Raw genomic sequence first — 22,101 nt, 5'->3', positions numbered from 1 at the left:
CAGTTTGACATGCATGGAAGTTATAGCATATTTTCATTAAAGTCAAGGGTAAGATAATAGTGGTACAGAATATAAATTCTATTTTGTTGCGTTTTGTGTGGAAGAAATAAGGAAACTGAAGAAGCAGGACCCAAATATTCACTGTTCGTATAAGAGCTGGACTAATTAAAGGTTGCAATCCTATATACACTTTCCTGGGAGGAAGCCCTATTGAACTCAATAGTAGACATACTGTACCTTAGAGTGTACTGTACAAAATCATTATAGTAAAGCCTTTGTGGTTAAGAGTGTTTGTTGTAAATAAAAATATGCCCTTTCCCTTATGGGTATCCAAGAGCCCATATAGAGTCCTTACATAGGTTCCCTATTGGTAGGAGAAAATAACAGAGGCCAACCAGAGAATATTGAGAAGCAAAGCAGCTAGTAAGCTGGATCTTTATTGATCTGTTGCAACAGGGTACTCCCCTCACACGCAGGAGAGGAGGACCCAGAACAATGGCGTGCAAGGCCTTATAAAGACTTTTGAAATTCCCATCCTCTAGATCAAGACCACCCCCAGAAACATTATGCATTCATCACAGAAGGGGTGTAACCTAAGACCACCCCTCAGATACATCCCACCTACATCACAGAAATTTAAATGTTGTTTTTCTCTTGTCCTTGTTTATCTCCTGTCTGGCAGGTTACTTGATTGGATTTCCTGGGGAGCCTGGCCATTCTTTTGTAGTGGTAAAATACTTATTTCCTGGGCCAGGTCACAGGCTCACACCTTTATTCAAACACAGATTAAGACAGGATTTGTGAAGGAAGAGACAATGGGGAGGCTTTTCCATTTTGACCATGCAGAGAAACATTTGCTCAGTTTAGGAATCAAAATGGTTCCAGGTTTGCTTTCCTGTGCTGATCTATGTACGTGTGGTTATGAACGTTGCCATATATCTAAGACCATAAAATTCCTATCACAGTGTTAAACAGAGATGGGGCAGGTTTTGTTTTGTTTGCTTATTTAGCGTTCAAATCCAGGCTTGAACCGCTACTGACTCAAGTCTGCTGCCAGATTCTGGGCTATGCTCAGCCTAACCTACCTTACAGTATTGCTGTGAGGATAAAAAATGTGTTGCCTTGAGTTCTGTGATGAAAAGGTGGGATAAAAATGTAATAAGTAACTACTAAATGCATGTTTTGCCAATTGTTAAAAATATGGATTATACTGCTGCATTTTTAATAATATTTATTTTAAAAGATGCACGCTCCACCTTCTGATTTAAACTGATCCCACAAAGTGGTTTACCATTTTATTTTATTTTTTGCTTCTTTTTATGATTATTGTTCTTGAACGCCACTTTGGATATTTTTGAACAAACACGTACAGAACACAAAAGGATAATTTTTTCCCTTAAAAATTGGAAGAAAGAAAACGGGGATCCTCGCTCTTTGCCTCCGCTTCCCCCGATTTTTTTGGTTGCAGGGATCCCCCTGGGCCACTCGGCACCCTCCAGATGTTGGCCTGACCTCCCGCCACTCGCTCCCGGGGCCGATGGGAGCTGGAGCCCAACAACCCAGCGCCGCTTCAGGTACGGGGTTTTCGGGAGGCTGGGAACCAAGATGCTCGGCCTCAGTGTTCCCCGCCGGACACTTCATGGCGACGGACGTGGCGCAGACAGGAAGTGGCCGAGGAAACTCGAAAGAGTTGCTGGGGGCCCCGCTCGGTTTCCGGGGCTGCGGAGGCGCAGCCCAGCCATAGAGGCCCAGCCTCTGCAACGACGCTGCTCCGCGCGCCGTGTTTCCTCGGGGTGAGGCCCTGACCCGGCTCGGTGAGTCCGGCGGGACGGGGCGAAATTAGTTCCGCCAAGATCTTGCGAGTAGGCATCCAGTGCGCATGCGCGTTGGCTGCCTGACGGAGCCCTTATCTGGCAGGCGGCGGGGCGGGGCTTAGAAAGAGGGCGGGGGAGACGGAGCGCCGGGATTGGGTGGAAAGGCTTTGAAGGACAGCAGAAACCGCGCGGGTTTTCTTAAAAGGGTCAACGCGCGGCTGGGTGTTAAAGGGGCCGAAGTGTGTGCGCGCGCAGATATGTAGATGCACGAATAGTACAGAGCAACGTTGACACCGATTTGTGTTCCCGGAGTGGCTTATTATTATTATTAAGATTTGTTAGTCACTTAATTTTGCCCAAGGCAGCCCAAAGCGACTTACAAAGTAGTAGGGAATAAAAAGTACAGTTATAATGAAGAAGAAGAAGATCAGGCAAACCTACTACAGCCAAATAAAACGACAAACTGAAACGGCAACAGCCAGTTTAAAGAAGACAATAAAATCAAGCTGCTCTTGAGTTACGAAAAAGAGGGTTGTGCACTAGAAATTATCCAATGCTAATGATGAATGAATTATTGTGGTTATTTTATTTTTACATTTCCTCTAGTCAACTGAGGGGAGAAGTTGTTGCCCTGAGAGAAACAGCCCTGGCTGCTGAGCTCCAAGGCTGCTTTAATCTGAGGAAGGTTGCCAAGCTTGAAAAACAAAAAAACCTGACCCCCATTGTGGCACATGAAAGGCTAGCAAAGATATTGTGTTGGGATGTAGGGCAGGGATGTGAGCCTCCAGTTGTTGTTGGACACCAGCTCCCATCAGCCCCAGCCAGCGTGGTCAGGGATGGTGGGAGTTGTAGTCTAGGAGCTTCTGGAGGGTCACAGCCTCTCCCTCCTTTCATTTTAAAGAATGAACCGCTTGGCATAGAATTGACCTATAGAACTTTCAGGGTCTTGCAGTAACCTGTAGCCCCAATGCCTAAGGAAGGATTAGATGACTACATGCCGTGGCTTCCCATCTGAATAGGCCAAAGTGCAGTCCTTGGCTCTGACTAGCAACATGGATGGGATGCTGCTATTTTGCAAACCTTGCAAGATCAAATTTCCCTAACCATGACCTTTCTGAATGGACATTTACTTCTGGCTGGTTTGAAACTTGAGTAAGACTGAGTGTGATCTTCAAGGGCAGGGTGGTCATAGGTAGCCAAGCAAGTAAATAGATCTCATTGTTTGGAACAGACCTGAGAGTAGGATGGCTCACAGCCAGGCGAGGAAAAGGTTTCGGAGCAGGAGCCGAAGCGTCTCCCAGAGCAGGCGAGATGTGGAGGAGGAGGAAAGGAGGAAGAGCAGCAGAGAATCCCAGGGGAGGTTGAGGAGTTTGTCTCCTGCCGGCAAAAGAGGATCTGAGCCCCCAAGGGTCCGGATGGGCTCAGCCTCCAGCAAAGAAGGTAAGGATGTGGGAGAGGGTGTCAGCTGCTTCTGAAGCAATGGCCTAAGAAACGCAGAACTCCGATCTCTCAATGGGGTAGAATTTGCCAGTGTTGGCCAGTAGTGCAGTTTGCTGGGGGAGCTATTGTCACTTTCTGGTCATGGAGGCTGCTCCCCACACCCTCCACCATGGTCCCCTTGTTTGCTTAGGATGAGACACTTGTGTAGAATGCAGCCTGCAGAGCAGAGTATTTCTCCTGTGGTTGTTGTTGTTTTTTTAAATTATCACTGCTTTTGCTTTCATAGAACTTCCCACCAGAACCACCAGGGCTTGAAACTGCCTTCTTAAGCTTTGTCCCTCAAGCAAGCGATGGCTGCACACTAACAGCTGCCTTTTGTAACATCCAGGTGTGTCTTAAAATCAGTGCCTCTGATTATATCATTTGTTGGGCACTGACTTCAGAGCCACATCTTTGCAACAGATTCAAACCATATGAATGGGTTAGAAATATGTCTTGGCTGCCCCAACCCCAGGCAAAGAATCCCCTGGAGACACTAGACTAGTTGCCTCCCCAACCCCAGTTACAACACCTAGGTTATTCTTGGAGGTGAAGCCACAGCAATTAAGCCAATCAACAAGTTCCAGTTCTGGGTTCTGTCCAGGGCTGGAAAAGAGAATTCCCTCAGTTTTTTTCTCCCTTTGGGTAACAGTTCTGGTGATGTATTGCAACATGATAGATATTCCCTGGTGACTTCTGATTGATGCTGGGTTCCAGTGAAAAAGAAGAAGAAAAAGGAGAAGGAGAAGAAGAAGAAAAGGAGAAGAGGCAGCAGCAGCAGCAGCTCCTCCTCCGAGACCAGCTCCTTATCTTCTGGATCATCCTCCTCTTCTGATTCCTCTCCAGATGTGTCAGGCGACGATGAATCCAACCGCAAAAGGAGGAAGCAGAGCAAGAAGAAGCTAAGCAAAGAGAAAGATAAAAAGCAAAAGAAGAAGAGGAAGAGGAAAACCAAGAAGAAAGCAAAGAATAAATCAAAGGGGAGGGAGAAAGAGGGAGCAACAAAGGGGGAAGCACTCCCTGGCCCTTCCCTGGACCAGTGGCAGAAAGAGACCCTGGGAGACTCCGGGCCAGGTAAGATCCTCCTCCAGGCAAGGTAGGATTGGAAAACAATAACAACACTGTTGGTTAATAAGTGGCAAAATGAATGTTGCAGTTTTGCAATAGTGACCTTAATTAGATCCATTTTCTGTAAGTTTGTTTATTACTAGATGGATTTTAAAAAAATCATTACTAAGCTATTTGTACTTTTAACTGATAGTGCAGTGATTTTTGAACACACTGGAGGAGCCTTTTTTCTGTGGGATTGAACAACAAAAATGCTCTCCCTACCAGTGGTAATACCAGAGCTATTGGTGAGACCACTGTTTTCTGACTTGGGTCTGCCTCTCAGCCCTGACAGACGAGCAGAAATCCCGCATCCAAGCAATGAAGCCCATGACGAAAGAGGAGTGGGACGCACGGCAGAGTGTGATAAGGAGAGTCGTTGACCCTGAAACAGGAAGAACAAGGTGTGTTGTGGGGGGGGGTTGTCACTAGAAGATTGTCACTAAGTTAAATTTATGTAGACCCTCTGGGTTTTCTCTCCTGCATCTGCATTTTCCTCTGAAACAACCACATAGTTCAGTTTCTTTACAGAGCTCTTTGTATTTTCTGTTCTTAAGTTCCTTCATTGGCAGTTTATTTTTGCAAATGCTGACCCCAATTAATAGTATCATTTTAAAAGCACCACGCACAGAGCATTTACACTTTCTTTTATTTTCCCCTTGCAACATCACCATGTGCTCAGTCACTGTTGTTCCCATCTTACAAATGGGGAACTGGACTGTGATAACCGAGTGGGCACAACAAGCCATGTTCTTCAGCTTATGAACCTTTCCTTTCTAAACTTAAAAGCCCCTAATGTAGGGAAGGTGCTCCAAACTTGCGGTTATGTCGTGTCCCCTTTTCTGCACCGTTCACAGGATCCCTTTGCGGTTTGGTCCAAGTGTGGCTGCGCCACAGACAGGGAGAAGTGCATCATGAAACTGGTAGCTGTGGATTGTATACAGCCTTAGTCATACTCAGAGAAGACCATTTGAAATGTGACAGTTATGGTTCTTCTCTGAGTAGAACTTTGTTGAATACAGCCCTGCTTTTAATCCTACCCCTCATAAGCTCCAGCTTGGAATTTGCTTTTTCTGTTGCAGCTGAGTTGGCATTCTTTGTGGCTGGCCCCATTGCAGCAAGGCGATCCCTACATTCTCACATTCTTAACTATGGGAGGCAGCTTCATACTGGCCAGACCACTGGTCCTCTTGGCCCAGTATTGTCTACACTGACTGGCAGAGGCTCTCCAGTGTTTGGGGCACAGGACATTCCCATCCCTTCCTGGAGATGTAGTTGGGGGTTGAGTCAGGACCTTCTGCATGCAAAGCAGGGAGCTATGGCCCCCTCTGTTGATAGGAAGGGCATATAGACATCAACTGTTTGTGCAAGTTGGCCAGGACTACAATCTGAGTTTCAATTCCAGACTTATTAAAGGTGATGGCGAGGTCCTTGAGGAGATTGTTACTAAGGAGAGGCATAAAGAAATTAACAAGGTATGTGGCTGTTTATTATTGCAAAATCTAACGGATGTAATCTGGCAACTGTAGACTTGAGTATTTAGAGGACAAGGCTGGGCTTTGTAGGCTGGGTTTTGTTTATAACTGTTCAGTGGCTTATTAATTCCCCTAAAGTGGTTCCACCGACTTCAGTGTCATAGAATCACAGAACTGTAGAGTTGGAAGGGATCCTGAGGGTTATCTAGCCCAACCCCCTGCAATGCAAGAATCTCAACATGCAGTCCCCCATCCAATTTGAAACCATACCAGACCCTGCTTAGCTTTGGAAATATGCTAGCAGTTTTATTGCTAAAAGAGAGAATAAGCTGACATTTGGGTTGCTGAGACTTTCCCATGTAGGTCCTCTTTGCCTTTGTTTCCATCAGTTTGTAGATCAAGACTTTTTCATATCCTAGATGAGAACTTCCTTCCTTCCTTCCTTAGAAGCCTGCAGAGTGTGGGGACATTGATGCTGTTCCCCTTAAAAGAATAGAACTTCAGAAATTGCACCAAAAACTGATACGATTTGCAGACCTTTAATGCATCTACCTTTGTTCACAGCAAGCCACGCGGGGAGATGGCCTTTCCTTCCAGGCGAGGACGGGGATGCTGCAGTGATAACAGGATGGTCTTCAGAGATGGTTTATGGTTTTATTCCCAGCTGCAGAAGCTTTGCCGAAACCAGGCACTGCACTCCCCACACCCAACACCCGTCCCCATGGAATTTGCATGCCAGTGCCATCAGGACTGAGAACTGCTGGGGCAGGAAGATGCCCAGATTCATCCGCTCCTAGTACAAATCCTTCTGTTTTGCAGTTCTCCCCTGTGAGGCTCTCCAATTGCTGCCTCCAGCTTGTTTCCTCATCAAGGCACCTCCCTTAGTGAAAAACAGTGAAAATAATTATCCCAAAGCAAAAGGGAAGTGAGCAAAAGCAGAAGACCCAGGTCACGGGAAAGGAAGCGACGGAAGTCTGACAACAAATGCTGTGGGTATCTTTTACCGCTCTGCCTGCCTCCAAGGCAGATGGACCAAGTGCAAAGTGGGCTGGAGGCTTCTGGTTTTGATCCTGCTTGCCTCTATCCTGTGTGGGAGGGGACTTTTTTCTAAAGCTCAGCCCAGCTACTTCCCAGCGGGCTTCATGGTGTCCAGGCTCTGAAACATCAACATCAAGGGGCGAGGAAGCAGCTAGGGTGCATCTCTAAATCCGCTGTCCTAAGAAGGCAGTGGGAGGAGCACCAGCAGCAGCTGCAACCTACCTCCTCCTGCTCAAGGCTGAGGGAGTTTCATGCTCTTGGGTTCTGCTGGGAAGAGTTAGAGCAGGGTAAGGGCATGCAGTTCTCACACAGGTCCACTCTTGCTGTGCCCCACCTCTAGCATCTCTGGCTGAGCAGCATCTGCTCAGGTGTGGGGCTTGGCAAGGTGGCTGGTCAGCCATGTTCTGCTGCTACCTCACCTTTTCTTGTGCTGTAGCCTGACACAACGCAGCCTCTGCTTAAGGGCAGAAGGACACCTTAGTGGTGAGATCTGGATCGCCCTTCAGGCTGTTCCGGTTTCCAACTTCACACTTACACCTACCTAATATAGGAACAGGAATGCATTGAGGCTTCCTTAACAGGTCCACATGGTAACACTTTTCTGCTGCAGCGTTAGCTAGATAGGATGCATTAAGCTCTGGATTCTGAAAAGTGCTGACACCTGCTGTGTTCACCAGAAATTCAAAGCCTTGACCCTTTAAGGGTGCCACACAATTTGCTTCCTTGCTAGAGGGCCCTTGTGTGTCCTTGTGCCAACAGCTATGCAATTGGCAAGCATGTCATCCTTTCAGGATGTCATCCTGTGACACACTACACACACAATCACACAGGTACACAAAACATCATCACTATGATGGTTATTTCCTTAATGAAGCACTGGGCTAGGTGGAGAGGTTTAAATCTCTGTTCTCAGGGCAACACTATGGTAGGATTGTTGCAGAGGTTTAAAGTGTGCATGTTACTGGCACAAGCAATTGATTAAAGGGGGGGCCATGAGAGAGGCTACAATGCCAAAAATGTCCGGGGGGGGCGGGGCAGGAGAAGCCTGCTGATTCTGCCAGCAACCCTTAGAGCAGCAGTGTCGTTGCTGGGGTGCTAGACCTCACACCCACCCCTTTCCTTAGAGGTATGGTAAGGGAACTGATAAGCAGGTCTCCTGAGACAAGATGGTGTAGGAGCTGGACGTGGTTGTTTGCTCACCAACTTTTGGTAATCAAACAAACGTTAGTCAGGCATGTTTGTGTGAAATTCATTTTACTTATATCCTGTTAATTATTTACCCAGTGCTGAAGAATAATTCACACTTTGGCCTTATTCCTCCAAAGAAGAGCCAAGCCAATGAATTGTTGCTTTCACTCTTTTTCATCAAAACTAACAGAAGGATTTAAAAAATGCTTCACTTTACCTGGATTGTGCCCTTTAAGGGTGTGGTCTTTGTTTTGCAAAATCACAGCACTCCTATTTAACCGGTAGCAACCAGGTTTGTCCAAGTAATAAATGTCATGTCATCAACTTACACAGGCTTGTTGATGCAGGTAATACCAGGCCTGTTCATTATAACAGCCTTCCCTATCTTGTCTGTTTTAGGGTATCATCTGTTTATTATGGGTTTGTGCTGTTCTGGGAACAGGGTTGTTCCACTGAACCAAGAAGAACTGCCGACTCAGCCACATGTAACCAAAGTCATGCACATAAGACCGAATAAAGCTTTCCTGCTTTGCTTCAGCGATTCAGAGTGGGGTATAAATGCATCCATATTGCACATACGGCATAACAGCTCCGTAAAATAGGTAGTGCTGAGAAGTTGGGACTCGCCCAACCCAGCTTCTGAACCTCCTGGCGGAAAGGGGGATTTGCACCTGAGATGCTTCCTCTGGCTTGCTCTTTCTCCTCCCTGACAAGTGGGGACACCAGAGAACTGGACCAATTCATACTTGGCAGACTGATAAACAGATTGGATTGCAGTTATAATTTTTGCACTTCTCCATTTTTTTTCAATACTGCTCTGTGCTCAAAAAGCATATAAAATTTCTATTTTAGGTTAAAATATGCAGTGCAATACAAAATGCTCATTTTAGGATAAATGTGCGGCACAATTGTGTTTTTGCTTATGGAAACAAGACAGAACCGACTTATTAATGAACATCTGCTAACCTGACACTGGGCAGAAATTGATCCCTACTGACAAGCAGCTCTAATTTAAATGCATTTCAAGCTTTCTCCATGGCATACTAGTTGGATGTTGCATGAATATCTTGCAGGGCACCAAAATATTACTGTAACTCTTAGCCATAATAGCTTAGTGCAGGAATGATGATGAACTTCAGGTCTGGAGGCCAAATATGAATCCAGGTCTCATCAACTGGCCCTCAGAAATTGAGCCAGGCCACACACACTGAATCTTCAGGCCATTCCTCTTCTCAGTGGTCTTGCTTTGCCCCCTGAATATTTATGTTGCTATCACATTTATATCCCACTTTCTCCAAGGAACTCAGGATGGTGTACATGGTCCTCCAGCTCTGTATCTGAACTCCACAACAGCCCTGTGAGGTAGGTTAGGCTGAGAGGCAGTGACTGGCCTAAGGTCACCTAGTGAGCTTCATAACTCAGTGGGGACGTGAACCCTGATTTTCCCAAGGCCTGATGCCTTACAACACTGGAAATCTCTCTTGCCTGTTTGGAGGAGAGATAGGGGTGTTATGGGTATGTAGAAACAAATGTATAAAGGTAAAATTCATATGGCTCCACCCACTTTTGCATGTGGCCCTCAGAAGGTTGCTCAAAAGAGAATGTGGCTCCCAGGCTGGAAAAGGTTCCTTGCCCCTGGGCTTAATGTCATTGCTGTGTAGAGAGGCTCTTTGTGCCTTAGTATCTGGAGACAAACAACAAGAAGGGAAGCCCATTGCCATGGTGTCCCGATTGCGGATTTCCCCCGGAAATCTGGCTGTTATAAAGACAGAATGCTGGGATTTGGTCTGATGCTTCAGGGCTACTTTCTTGGGCTCTGAAAGCAAGTCGCATTGAAGCTTTATGCCTTTTGTGGACTTTGCAAAGAAGCAGACACAGCAAGAGAGCCTTCCCGTTTCTTTTAATTGGTGTTAACGTACAAGGGATAACCATATACAAAGCACAACCAGGTGGCAGGACGAGGCGGCAGGACCAGCAAGGAAGAGGGTGGTCCTCACATACAAGAGCAAGGAGACAGACAGGATCATGCAGACACAAACGCAGGTAGCTGGACTCTGGGCTGATTTGCCCTTGTGACCTTTCCATAGGGAACGTTCTTGGAGTGCTGCCCCTCCAGCCAAATCTTTGAGAAACCTGCCCTCCGCCCACCATTCAACAGAATGAACATTGTTGAATACAGAGCAACAGTCACGGAGGAGAAGGAAGTGTGGGGTGGGGTCTCAGTGATGAAGGAGAGGGAGACAAAACCGTAATGCGTTTGGAACTAACAGGAAAAACTGCAGCAATGGTGGTAAATGCCTGAATGAGAGGGATGACTCCAGCAAAGCCCGGGATAAAACTGTCTCGGAGGAGGAGGGTTTTGTTTGTAACTGACGTCACTCCCCACCCTGCCTTTGGCAGACAACTTCCCTTCAGCTAGCTCTAAGATACAAAACGTTCATCAAAATTAAAGTTGGTTTGTCAAAAGATGCGAACAATCCGGCCCCAGTGCGAATTACAGGGAAGCTATATTGTTTGGGAAGAATGTATACAACAGGTTGGGCCTCTTTTCCCATCAAACCACTGATTGTTTTGTACATTTACTAATTTTCTTTGAATGGAATTCTGGGTGGTATTTATGGGGTTCTTAGGTAGACTCCCTGCCATCTAGATCTGCTTCATTCCAGCAGGCTGGTGTTGTCAGTGCCCTTTTGTAATGTTTGAATATCTAAGGCTTCAATCCTAAACACACTTACCAGGGAGTAATGTGGAGCAAGGCCACAGAACACAATGGTAATTACGTCTGGGTAATTATGTATAGGATTGTGTCATAGGAATGCCATCTAGAACCTATGTTTGTGCTTTTGTTTGATTTGTTTTCTCAGACTGCAAACATTTTAGGAGCTTTCCAAAATTTAGCATGCTCTGGCAAACTTGGGGGTTGTGCAGAGGTAAGCTTTACTAAACTCCACACCCAACTTGGCTTTTCAGAGCATTAGGCTTTCCCCCACCCATCTGCAGCCATATGGATGAGAAGCTTGCCTTTTTTGGCTTAAAAGAAATGAAAGTTTAGTCCCATGTGATGCCTTTAAACATTTTTAGCCAAGTTTAAACACTTCAGCACCAAATTACCAAATTCACCAAATTCAGCACCTGCAAAACTTTCCCCCAAACGCAAGGTCTGTTGATATGGAACATCTGAAAAGAGTAAATTAAGTCTATGTTAAAAAATAGACCCAAACTCAGCAAAATTCTTGTTCTGTGCCAAGGCAGAGCCAATTGTGCAGTGTGAATCCATGATGTAAACCATACAGCACTGCATTGTGCAAAGTTCCTTGGCTTATGGCAGGAGGATGGGAGATGTGGACAGAGCACTTGATCTCATGGGAATTCTAAATGCCACCCAAACGCCAGGTTGCTGGTGCAAGCTCTTCTAAATATTTGCAGGGGGGGGGAGTTCCTGATCTCTTGACCACTCCTTTCCTCACATATCACCCCAATATGTATCCCTGTCTTTGAAAAGAGGAAACCACTTCAGAGTCCAAATTACTTGCAAAACATACTTCAAAGACAACAACAAACAGAAGTTATGTGATCCCAAGACAAAAAGTGCAAGTTTTACCTGTTCCTTGGCTGGCTGGGCCTTGCAGCTAAAAACATCTGGAAGGTCTCAGGTTGGGAAAGGCTGATCGTCATACTGGCTGAGTCCTAGGCACATCCAGGTGGCTCTAATATACGCAATGTACTGAAACTGTTCTCCCTGACCACTCATCCATTCACCAGGCTGAGAAGACTCTTGAGCGGTAAGTCTGCACACCTGAGGTTCCCACAGCAGGAGATAGCAGACCTGCCCTTTCCAGGGGCATTCCTGCCTCCCCACTCCATTGAGCTGTCAGAAAGTGCCACAGAGACACAGCCTCATAATAGACACTTACTGGCCCTTAAGGTATAAACTGCATCTGGGGCACTGATCTCAAGGAAAGACAATCACTGAGGCTACAGCATTAAATACAGATGGCTTCGAATTCCACAACTCAGTCTTTGCATTTCCAACTGGGATGGCGAATGCTGCTCTCCAGATTCATTCCAGAGGGAGCCACACTACTTTTTAATGAAGCTATTGCTATTGTTTGTTTAATGCCAGAGTAGCAAGTTCAGCTTTCAACATCAAGGACAACACACGAGGGGTATACATACATACATAAGTCATGGACCAGAATGATGGCATCCTGGGGAGCTTAAAAAAAAATGAAAAAAGCCTCCAGCCATAATGTCACTTGCTCGCCACTCACTTAATTCAAAATTATTACAATCGCAAAGAAGGATGAAGAACCACCCCCATCCCCTTACACACACAAAACAACCACCTTGAAAAGAAACAGGGAGAATGGCTGGAAGAGAGGAGATGCCCGGCCAAGGGGGGGGGCGGGGTGTACACAGGAATGACTGTCCCTCTTACGGATCATTTGTTTCAAATATGGATTGGTGAGAGGCAATGAGAAGATTTCTTTTAGCATCCTTGGACAGTTTGAACTTGGTCCATAAAATGAGTCTGTTGTAAATTATGCCTGAAAACAAGGGGGAGGGGAAGCTGGGTCTTGAAATGTTAACAAAACCTGAAGGTTTATTTCCCTCCAGACAAAGGTTTCGTACATAAAATAAATTACTTTCACTGCATATATATATATATATATATATATATATATATATATATATATCACCCACTTCCTCCCCAACCCGTATCCAGGCATTTTACATCCAGGCATTTGTTTTTTTCCTTTACACTGTCTACTCTCACACACTCACACACACACTAAAAAGGAGCCACTGAACGTCTCAAAGTTTGAATAATGTACATGTCATGTCTTGACTGTTCAGGGGGGAGGCCAAATCAATGAAACACAAATCCAGATCATGTGGCCGCCTAGTCTGTTTTTGCGATGATGGTCAGATGATACTGAGCTAGCAAAGAGCTATAATGCAATCCATGTGGATTCTGCATGTCAAACACACCCACCCACTCATTTTTTTTGATGTATATTTGCAAAGATCTAGGCTGAGGAGAAAGGGAAGTCAATAGTGCTTGGGTTTTTTTTTTAAAAAAAGTAGTAAAAACTCGCCAAAATTTTCTTGTTGACTTCATCTGAGACAAGAGGCTTATAATCTTGCAGTATGGCTCATCATCAACCATTTAAGAAATGTTGGGAGTTGCAAGCTTCATTTGAAAAGAGCAGCAGTTTCCATGGATAAATAAATGGATTTTACCCCTTTTGGACAATCACATTCATATGGATGGAGCACACCATTTTAAATTTGGTGTTGAAACCCATGTAGCAAAGTAGCTTTTTACACGTCCGGGTGAGTTGTTGAGCCTCGTGGCTTGGAAAGAGGCTGTAATTCACAGTGCTGCCGAGTCTTGGTATTGAAAAGAAGAAAAAATGAAAGAGATGTTGGTCTGGGTGGGGGGGGGGAATGTTTTACGTATAAAGTGGAACACTGAACAAAGAAGCACACCTGTGCAAATATAAAAAATGCCAGAAGCTATAGGCAAGAAAGGGCAACCCCAACTCTTGGAGAACTAGTCCATTATCTCGGGCTAACCGCGTTCTGCAACAGCTAGAAACTGAATCTGCAGGGTGAGGTGGCATGATGGTGGCTAGGGAAATTTTGCAGATCCTTCCTTGTGGGCCTATGTTCCCTTGTGCAATTTGTCCCCATTCTCAAACAGCTACTATAAGGTGTTGTAAACCAAGCACGTTCTTTAGAACTCGGGGCAGAGCTCGCAAATGTACTTCACAGAACTTTGCAGCAAACCCAAACCATCAAACCCGCAACTCCTGTACAGAGAGTAGTTAGGGAAATTTAAGATATGTCTATCCTCTCCTTTTAAAAATCGCATTCCCTTGGTTTGTACCTCTCAATTTGTTGCACTTGTTCTTTTTAAATCTCCTTACCTTGTTGGCGGGGAAAAGCCCTGTGTGTGTGTGCATGTTTGCATTTGGGTAGATGCATCCTGGCTTAGCAACATTTGACTGTCATGCGCTATAAATAGGGAGGGTGTAGCTTCATAAAATAGTAATAGGCCTCCTTTCTAAAAATTATCAGTGCAAAACAAATAAAAACAATGAGGTTTTACAGTTGCATAACTATAGTTAAAAAGAAAAGCAAAATTTACATCCTCCGCTGAAAGCCACTGCAAAAGTTGGAAAGAAGGACGGACCCCCTTCTGGTCAAGAGGCAGAAGAAAAGTGGGCGGAGTGGGGAAGAATTTGGACTTCGCTTTTTTTAGGCTGAGCAAAAATAGCACTCTGCTATTTGTTTCCTAGATGCTTGAAACTAACTGTTGGTACTTTCCAAAAGTACAAAGTAGTAACTGGATAACTGCCCAACTTCTTTCACCCTGCCCCCTCCCTCACACACCAAGGAGCAGAAAGCAGCAGATAAAATCCTTTCTCTGCATTAGTACAATCCACCAGTTTCCAAAATCTGTTTTTTGTTTTCCCTCCTTTTTTAAGATGTTCACTTAAAAATAATCATAGGAAATTGTACCCAAATAAAACAAACTGCTAATCGGATCCCATGCTTCTCGCACCAAAGATGCCTTGAATTAGCCATTGCCAACATGACTTTGCTTCCTAGCAGAATAGGAGTGTGTTCTAAGCATCCTTTGCTTGTCTTGAACTCTTCCCTGTGTCCAACCCGAGTCTCTCCAGATTCCAGAAGTGGAGCAACTTATTTCAAAGCGGTGGCAGGATGCAGCTCCCTTCACTTCAGATAGCAGAACAAGTCCACAGTCGTGGCTCCCCCGCCTGACTCCACCAGTTCTGCCCGCACATGGCACTGGGACGCTCCCACCCTCCGTTGCATCTTTGACTGATGGCTAAGAAGCTGAGGAGGCACATATTTACAATCACCAAACCTGGGTAAGAAGGAGGGGGGCAGGAAAAAGCTGCACCCAGAAGCTGCCAAAGTATTCATCTTCCCCTTCCTGATGCCCCTCTGCTTGAAAAGGCAGTTTTCTTGTTCCTGTTTGCACAGTGCTCTGCAAAAACCCAGTGCCCCCGTCACCAAGGCCTGTGTGTTTTGCATGGGGGGGGGGGAAACCAGTCTGTTATCGCCTCATAAAGTTATGACTGCCTCTCTGGCAATGAGTAGCACCATGTTTGCCCCACTACCCCACACCACAGGCCTCGGTTGTTTCACCTCCGCTGCTGCTGCCATGCACGATTGCCTCCTGCTGCTGCCGTCCGGCTGCTCTACTTCTGCCCCAGGCCCCCCGGCTCCAGTCTGGAGGCTGTGCTCCGGCCCCAGCACCCTGTGGCAAGGCTCATGCTCCTCTGGCTGCGCTCCCTCTCCCTCTCCCGGTCACTCTCTGACTGACTCTGGGTTCGCTCCGGCCTGTAGCCACTGCTTGCGCTGCCTGCCGTGGCCGGCTGAGAGGAGATGGTGCGCAGTAAGTGGTTCCTCTTGCGCAGGAATTCCGTTTGGCCCGGGAGGCCAAAGCTGCCTTTCCGAAGAGCCATCCGGGTGGTGTTCTTGGCGGGGCGGGAGCGATGGGTGTATTCCAGCTGGGCCAGGTGGGCTGCGTATCCCTCGGTAATGAACTGCAAATTTAATTAAAATGAAAACTTATTTTTGGAAGACATCTGCAGTCCAAAACTTCAGTCTGGTTTCATTGCCAAATGCAATTTCACAGCTGCCATTTCAGATGCTGCCAAGGCAACTGTTTGCCAAGTGACAAATTTATCTCAGGTTGCCAGACCCAGAGAATAATCTGCCATACAGGATGTGGTTCTCACTGCTGAAGCGGGGTAAGTGGAATGTGTGAACCCCTCCATCTCTGCCTTCCTGCCAAGTGTCAAGGAGAAGTCTCTCTGACACACTAGTTCAAAAATCGAGAAGCAGGCACAAAAATCTCCTCAGCAGCTGGCAAAACAATATAGGCAACCAACTTACTTGTATGTGCACCAGGATTCAGCAAAAAGCCATCTAAATGTCAACCCAAATAAACAAATTTGCTAAACATATTAATGCTGTTTCTGCAATGGCCATTATTCATCTTTGATACACTTTGTGTATATATGTATTTTATTTAATATAATATATGTCTAAACTGTGTTTCATAAAATGGATTCCAAGGAAGTGTACAAGATCTGCGTACTCAGTTTTCTCCATCACCTAAGCTTGGACCATGCTATTAAAAGACCCAAATCAAAAAATTTAAAAATCTCTTAAAGCACACTGGTAAATCTTGATAGTACAAATGTAACATTGATCCCCTGAAAATTTGGACTGAAATATTCTCCTGTTTTCAGAAAGGCACATAGCCAGGCTTGCTGCTTCTCCCTTATCCAATGACTTCCCATCTTGTTCCAGGCCTACTGGGCTACTTGCCTGCTTTTCCTGCGCATCCCCTGACTGGGTCCGTTTTTGTCTCTCCATAGATGAGGCAGATACCTTATATGGAGTCAGCATTTGGTGCATTTAGCTCAGTATGGCTGACTGGCGGAGGCCCTCCAGGGTTTTAGGCAGGGGTCTCTCCCAGCCCCACATGAAGATGCTGGAGACTGAAGAAGCTGGGATTTTCTGTATGCAGAGCAGATGCTCTACCTCTGAGCTACAGCCACTTCTGCAACTACCTCAGGAGATGCTTGGCTTTCTTCCCACCATTCCTCTCCTCCATGCCAAGAAATACGGCACCATAAAGGTAAGATCTGTGCTAGTCTGCTGGTGCTCCAAAATGCCACCCCCCTCTACATCTTCTCTGGGTACCTCTTCAGAGCCACTTCTCGTGAGCCCCACTGACACAGAAGTGGCACCAGAGGCATAGCTGGGGGGGGTGCATGGGCACTTGGCGACCACACCACGGGGGCGGCACTGACCGTGGGGCCTGCAGCACACCTGAGCTGGGAGTGACGTGGTGGCTCAGGAGCCTGCAGGCTCTGTGCTGCCCAAAATGGCAGTGTTCGGCTTGCGTCTGCTCACTGCCTCCCCCTCAGCTGGCCTACAGCTGAGGGGGAGGCAGTGGGCAGACTCCTTGGAGGCTCCGTGCAGCACGCCCTGCTCTGGCTCTCCTTGTCCTGCCTCCAGGTACAGGTGCTACCCCAGGCACCTGAGCGGCACAGCTGCAGGGTTTGGACAGGCTGCACCCCCAGCTTCATCATACAGGCACTTATCTATCCCTTGTGAAAGCATCTGAATTCTGAGGTTACCTGACAATGGTTCTGTAACTTCTTGGTTGGCCGCCCAACAATGTAGATCTGCATAGGCGGCAGGCTGATGGAGGTGTAGACCGAGACATCCTTGGTGGATCCATAAGCTGCATGGATCTTCATGTCAAGCTGCAGGGTGCGGGGCAAGAAAAGGCAAATCATTGGCAACTGGGAGGGAAATGTACCCTCTGGAACAGCACCAGACCCTTGGTTTTCACACAAAGATGTGGCAATGTAGCATCTTTTGTAGGATGCCTTGGGAAAAGGTTGTAATGTTAAGAGGATGCATTTGAGCAGAAGTGCTCAGGAAGGCAAACACCCTCCTTGAATGCTCAAAAGCAGGACTGGTGTTCGCGAGGTTCACCCTGATCCTGCAAGCCCACCAGCCCCAATTTCCCCCAGTAACTTAAACTGGGCCAGGAGGAAGGCAGCGGTGCCAGCAGCAGCTGCTGCTTCAGGGCCTTCCATCTGGGAAGGGCACAGCGAGGGGTCTTGGTCACAGCCTGCCCAGAAGTGGTGCCACTTTGGGCAGGGTTTGGGGGCATCATTCCAGGGCTTCACCTAGCAAGATGAGCAGTCTGGCCAAGTATACATGTTGTAAACCACTCTGATTTTTTTTATGAATAGCGGCATATGAAAATAGATAAATAAATAAGATAAAAGTAATGTGCTTATAATAAAAGCTGCATAAAAATGTGTATATTATAAAATCTCATGCAAAAATGTTATTATAAAACTGCTTTGTGTACATCAGACAAAACTGCATTAAAATGTGTACAGTGGTACCTCTGCATACGCACACCTCTGGTTGCGTATCCTTCAGGATGTGAACACAGCAAACCCGGAAGTATTTTTCCGGGTTTTGCTCCGCATGCATGTGCAGAAGCGCTCTACCGCGCCGCATGCATGCGCAGAAGCAGCACCTCCGGTTGCGAATTCCTCGGGATCTGACCGGAGCTCCGGAACGGATCCTATGTGCAACCAGAGGTACCACTGTATACTGAAAGAGAAATCTGCACTAAAATTATGAATTTTCATCAGGCTTCTTTTTAAAAAGTTGCAAACTGATGTGGCATTGTTGAGAAGTGAAGAATGGAAAAATGAGAAACAGAGAGAAACTTGAACCTGACACATTTTCCTATTTCTATTACCAAAGAGCCTCTGACTTGGAGTCTAACATCGCCTAACTGGGCAACGGCACCACAGCCTGCAGCCGCCACCTCTGCTTCTTCCTTGCCTGCCCAAAGGGAAGTTTCTTTGTCTACTGGCAGGGGAAGAGAGAGGGGGAGGAGAGGCTCAGTGCTTTTGGAGGGATTTCGCACATGCTCACTTGGAACATACACCACCCACAGCACCTTTTGGGGAAAATGAATGGATGCTCCTGCATCCCTAGTTAAAATGTCTCAGGTGAATGTAATGAAGAGGTTGGATGGCCATCAGTCATGGATGCTTCTGTTGAGACTCCTGCATTATAATAATAATATCTTTAATACGGTCAATGACCAGAAAGCAGTTTATAAAAGAAATACGGCATTATAAACAGTATTGTGCTACAAATAACAGTGGAAATATGGCCAATTCACAGAATTGGTGCTTATATTTATGACCAGGTTTCGTCTTTTAAGGTTTTAAAAATTAACTTCGAATGTTGCTACTGTTTATTATCGTTCCTTCGATGTTTATAATTTGAACTCCGTTGCTGACATCATTGCTCGTCTTATTCTTGTTGCAATGTAACAGTACTTTGCCACAGGCCTGTTAATTTCGGGCTTTTTATCGGCTAAGAGATGTCTGATATAGGTGTTATCTGTACTACGGGGTATTTTCCTCAGAATCGGTTCGATCAGCTCCTTTCTTGAGTCTCGATATAAAGGGCAGTATAAGATGACATGTCCGATGGTTTCGATTTCGTTGCTGTTACAGGGACATAATCTTTGTTCGATCGGTATTTTGTTGTATCTTCCCTCTAGAAGAGCTGAAGGGAGAGCGTTAAAGCGGGCCCTAGAAAATGCCCATCGGTGTTTTGCGTTGTCTAGAACTTTGAGATAGTTTGCTAGATGGGGCCTTTGGGAATTGTACAGGGGTTTATAGGTTATCGGAAGTTGATTAAAATCATTTTGGACTTCTATGTCCCTAAGTCTTTCTTTGATTATGTTCTTGGCCCTTCCCCTTTCTAAGCTTAATAAATACTCTGGGGAGAGACCATATGTGGCCAATTTTCTGAGAATGCCCTTCCTCCAACTAGATTGGAATTTGTCAAGAGACATCAGGGAAAGTAGTCCAACCGGTGAATTGTTAAGTCTTAGCTAAGTGCATAAGGTTCTTATCCATACTTTGGCTTTAATGCTGTATAAGCCCGCTTCCAGTCGTAGGGCGGCATTTGGGACGCATTTAGGTGTTTGCAGGAGTGATCTAAGGAAGCCTGATTGTATCTTTTCATATGGGTCTAGATTAGAGAGGGAGATGAGTGGTGCGCCGTATAGTATTTGTGCTGTTGGTTTTGCAACGAACAGTTTAATTGTAGCAGGAATAAAATTTCCTCCCGTTGTGCGGTGGTATCTTAGGATTGCTGTTGTACTTTTTTGTGCTGTAGAGGAACTGTAATTTATGTGGGCAGTCTTCTTCCTTGATGCTTGGAATATAACTCCTAGGTATTTAAAGCATGTCACTTGTTCAATCTCCTGATTGTCTAAATTCCATCTGTATATTTTTCTTTTATTAGAGAAAACCATGATTGTCAGGGGTGACCCTTGTAATCCCTTCCAACTCTACAATTCTATGAACTATGGTTAAAAATTGAAGCTCAGTGAACCGAGTTTGTCAAAACTGTGTTTGTTAGATGTTCAAGAGGTTCTGATCAGCTGATTAGTTCCGAGGGAATTCTCCTCTGCATTAGTAAATATTCCTGTTATGGACTAGAGCTTAGCCACTAAGAAAGACAGAACACCTCTCTATTTCTCCTCATATGATATTCCGGGGGTTTTCTATTCCCCAAAGTATTATCAGTTTCTTTTCTTTCTGGACTCTGTTTGCTGTATTTAAGTGACTTCGCTAACAACTGGCCAGTACCTGGAACATCACCAAAAATCTTCCAATATCTGTTGGATACTTAGTTTGTTCAGGATGACACCTCCCCACACTACCCACAGATATTTCCATGCACTGTTTGGATAGACACAGCCTCTGGGCCTTTGAGAAGTTCTCCTTAAACCTGCTGAGAAAGAGAGTGAGAATGAACCCTGCTTGCTTACGTCTGTGAGTAGGGACTTCAGGAAGTTGGCTTTGTGCCGCAGTGGGTCGTGAACCAGACCATCGCAGAACGAGACGATCCCATGGGGGAAGTTGTGCTGTGCTAACCAGGCAACCACCCGTTGCTTCTGCATGTCCGGCCGGCCCGTGACGTAGATAATGAGGTAGCCAAGGTCTTGCCAGTGCCTAAGAAGGGGAAGGGAGAAAACAATTAATAAGAACAGGAGGGAGGGAGCATGTATGCAGCATATTACCGGCTGGGGATCTGGCAAGGGGGAGTGGGAAGGGCTTTAACCATTTGCCTGCTGCTGTAGTCCTGAACCATCTTGGCACATTCACGAGCCTAATTGTATTAAAAATGCTTCTGACGAGATGATTTCAAAGGAAAACTCTCCAATTGTTGCCAATAGGTGTTTTGTTTGTACTTCCCCCCAACTTATAACCAACACAAGAAGCTGCCTTATGTTGAGTTAGGCCGGGAAACTCCCAGACCTAAATCGAGATTTCAGAGAATGAACCTGGGAGCTTCTGCCTGCAACACAGGTGCTCTACCTGTCACTGACCCAAGGCCCTTCCCCCACCCAGCAGCGGCCGCTCCCTAAGTCCTGGGAAATAAGTCCCTTAGCACAAGAGAGAACATGCCCTTTCTTTTCTTTTCTTTTCTTTTCTTTTCTTTTCTTTTCTTTTCTTTTCTACTAACAACTGAGATGGAAATGGAATCTTAGCTGTCCACAAATATAGAGAGGATTTTGCCGGCCTGCTGAAGCTGCTATATGTGAAGCTAAGTGATCAATAGAAATTTCTGCAATATTTATTCCCTTGCACAGCACTGTGTAACAAATACATGAGAAATAAATGCTTGATCTTCTATCCCCACAAATACCTTTTGTAAACATATTATCCTAGTCTTTCATTCTTAAATTTGATATATTTGCTAAATTCATTTAGGACATTTGTAACCTACTATCCAATCACATCTTTTCCCATTTTGTGTTCTCAGATCTTTTTGTATGTGCAACTAAAAGGACCAGGAAATGAATTTTGGAACCCCAAGAAACTTTGGGGGGGGGAACCATTACCTCTAAGAGTCTCAGGCCACAGAAAAGGGGCCTTGGAACAGGGATGTGCTATGAAGAAGCTACACCCCTGGAACAAAGGATGCTATTTTAACCCCCCTACTCTTTTATTATTAACAGAGGGGGAAAGCAAAAACAAACAAACAAACAACAAGAAAACAACAACAAAGAATAAAAAATGTAAGCCATAAAGAATCACAGCTTGGAAGGAGAGAAGTACAAAGGTTCAGTGCAGATCCAAAGGTATAAATAAGCATTAACTCACACTAAATTTCCCTTTACAAATACTAAAGTTTTGAAAATTCTCCACCTGTGATTTCCTTCATTATTGAGAATAAAGGTTGTATATAGTCTTAAATAAGACATTTGCATATACTGATGGCAGTGAATGACCCTGTACAAGAAATAAAATCATGCCATATGTGTGCGTGTGCGCGTGCATGCACGTGTGTGTGTGTCATGAGATATCTTTTCAAGAAGAATT

At 45.5% G+C, this 22,101-nt stretch overlaps 2 protein-coding genes across 11 annotated transcripts in view; one reads left to right on the top strand and one right to left on the bottom strand.

Moving 5' to 3' along the window:
* Positions 1–966: 966 nt before the first annotated feature.
* Positions 967–8,642, top strand: ARL6IP4 (ARF like GTPase 6 interacting protein 4). 4 transcript variants are annotated; one of them, XM_079957158.1, is made up of 6 exons: positions 967–1,814; positions 3,046–3,274; positions 4,025–4,367; positions 4,687–4,804; positions 5,806–5,875; positions 6,440–8,642. In XM_079957158.1, exons 2-6 carry the CDS (start codon positions 3,059–3,061, stop codon positions 6,494–6,496), a joined length of 804 nt encoding a protein of 267 aa, XP_079813284.1. In that variant the 5' UTR covers positions 967–1,814; positions 3,046–3,058; the 3' UTR covers positions 6,497–8,642. The 4 variants fall into 4 exon arrangements, with proteins under 4 accessions (XP_079813284.1, XP_079813286.1, XP_079813283.1 ...); XM_079957160.1 differs by lacking the exon at positions 967–1,814 and having other exon boundaries at positions 2,105–3,262; XM_079957157.1 differs by lacking the exon at positions 967–1,814 and having other exon boundaries at positions 2,105–3,274.
* A 1,343-nt stretch (positions 8,643–9,985) lies between these two features.
* Positions 9,986–22,101, bottom strand: part of PITPNM2 (phosphatidylinositol transfer protein membrane associated 2) — a 204,472-nt gene continuing 192,356 nt past the window's right edge. For all 7 annotated transcript variants that reach the window (XM_079956393.1, XM_079956395.1, XM_079956396.1 and 4 more), the window contains 3 exons: positions 20,544–20,727; positions 17,293–17,421; positions 9,986–15,684 (listed from right to left, as the gene is read on the bottom strand). In XM_079956393.1, coding sequence (XP_079812519.1) covers positions 15,337–15,684; positions 17,293–17,421; positions 20,544–20,727 — 661 coding nt within the window. In that variant the 3' untranslated portion in view covers positions 9,986–15,336. The remainder of the gene's footprint in view (positions 15,685–17,292; positions 17,422–20,543; positions 20,728–22,101) is intronic.

The sequence above is a fragment of the Podarcis cretensis genome, assembly GCF_951804945.1.
Source record: "Podarcis cretensis genome assembly, chromosome: 16".
Taxonomy (NCBI): Eukaryota; Metazoa; Chordata; class Lepidosauria; order Squamata; family Lacertidae; genus Podarcis; species Podarcis cretensis.
This window is presented reverse-complemented; position numbering and strand designations above follow the sequence as displayed.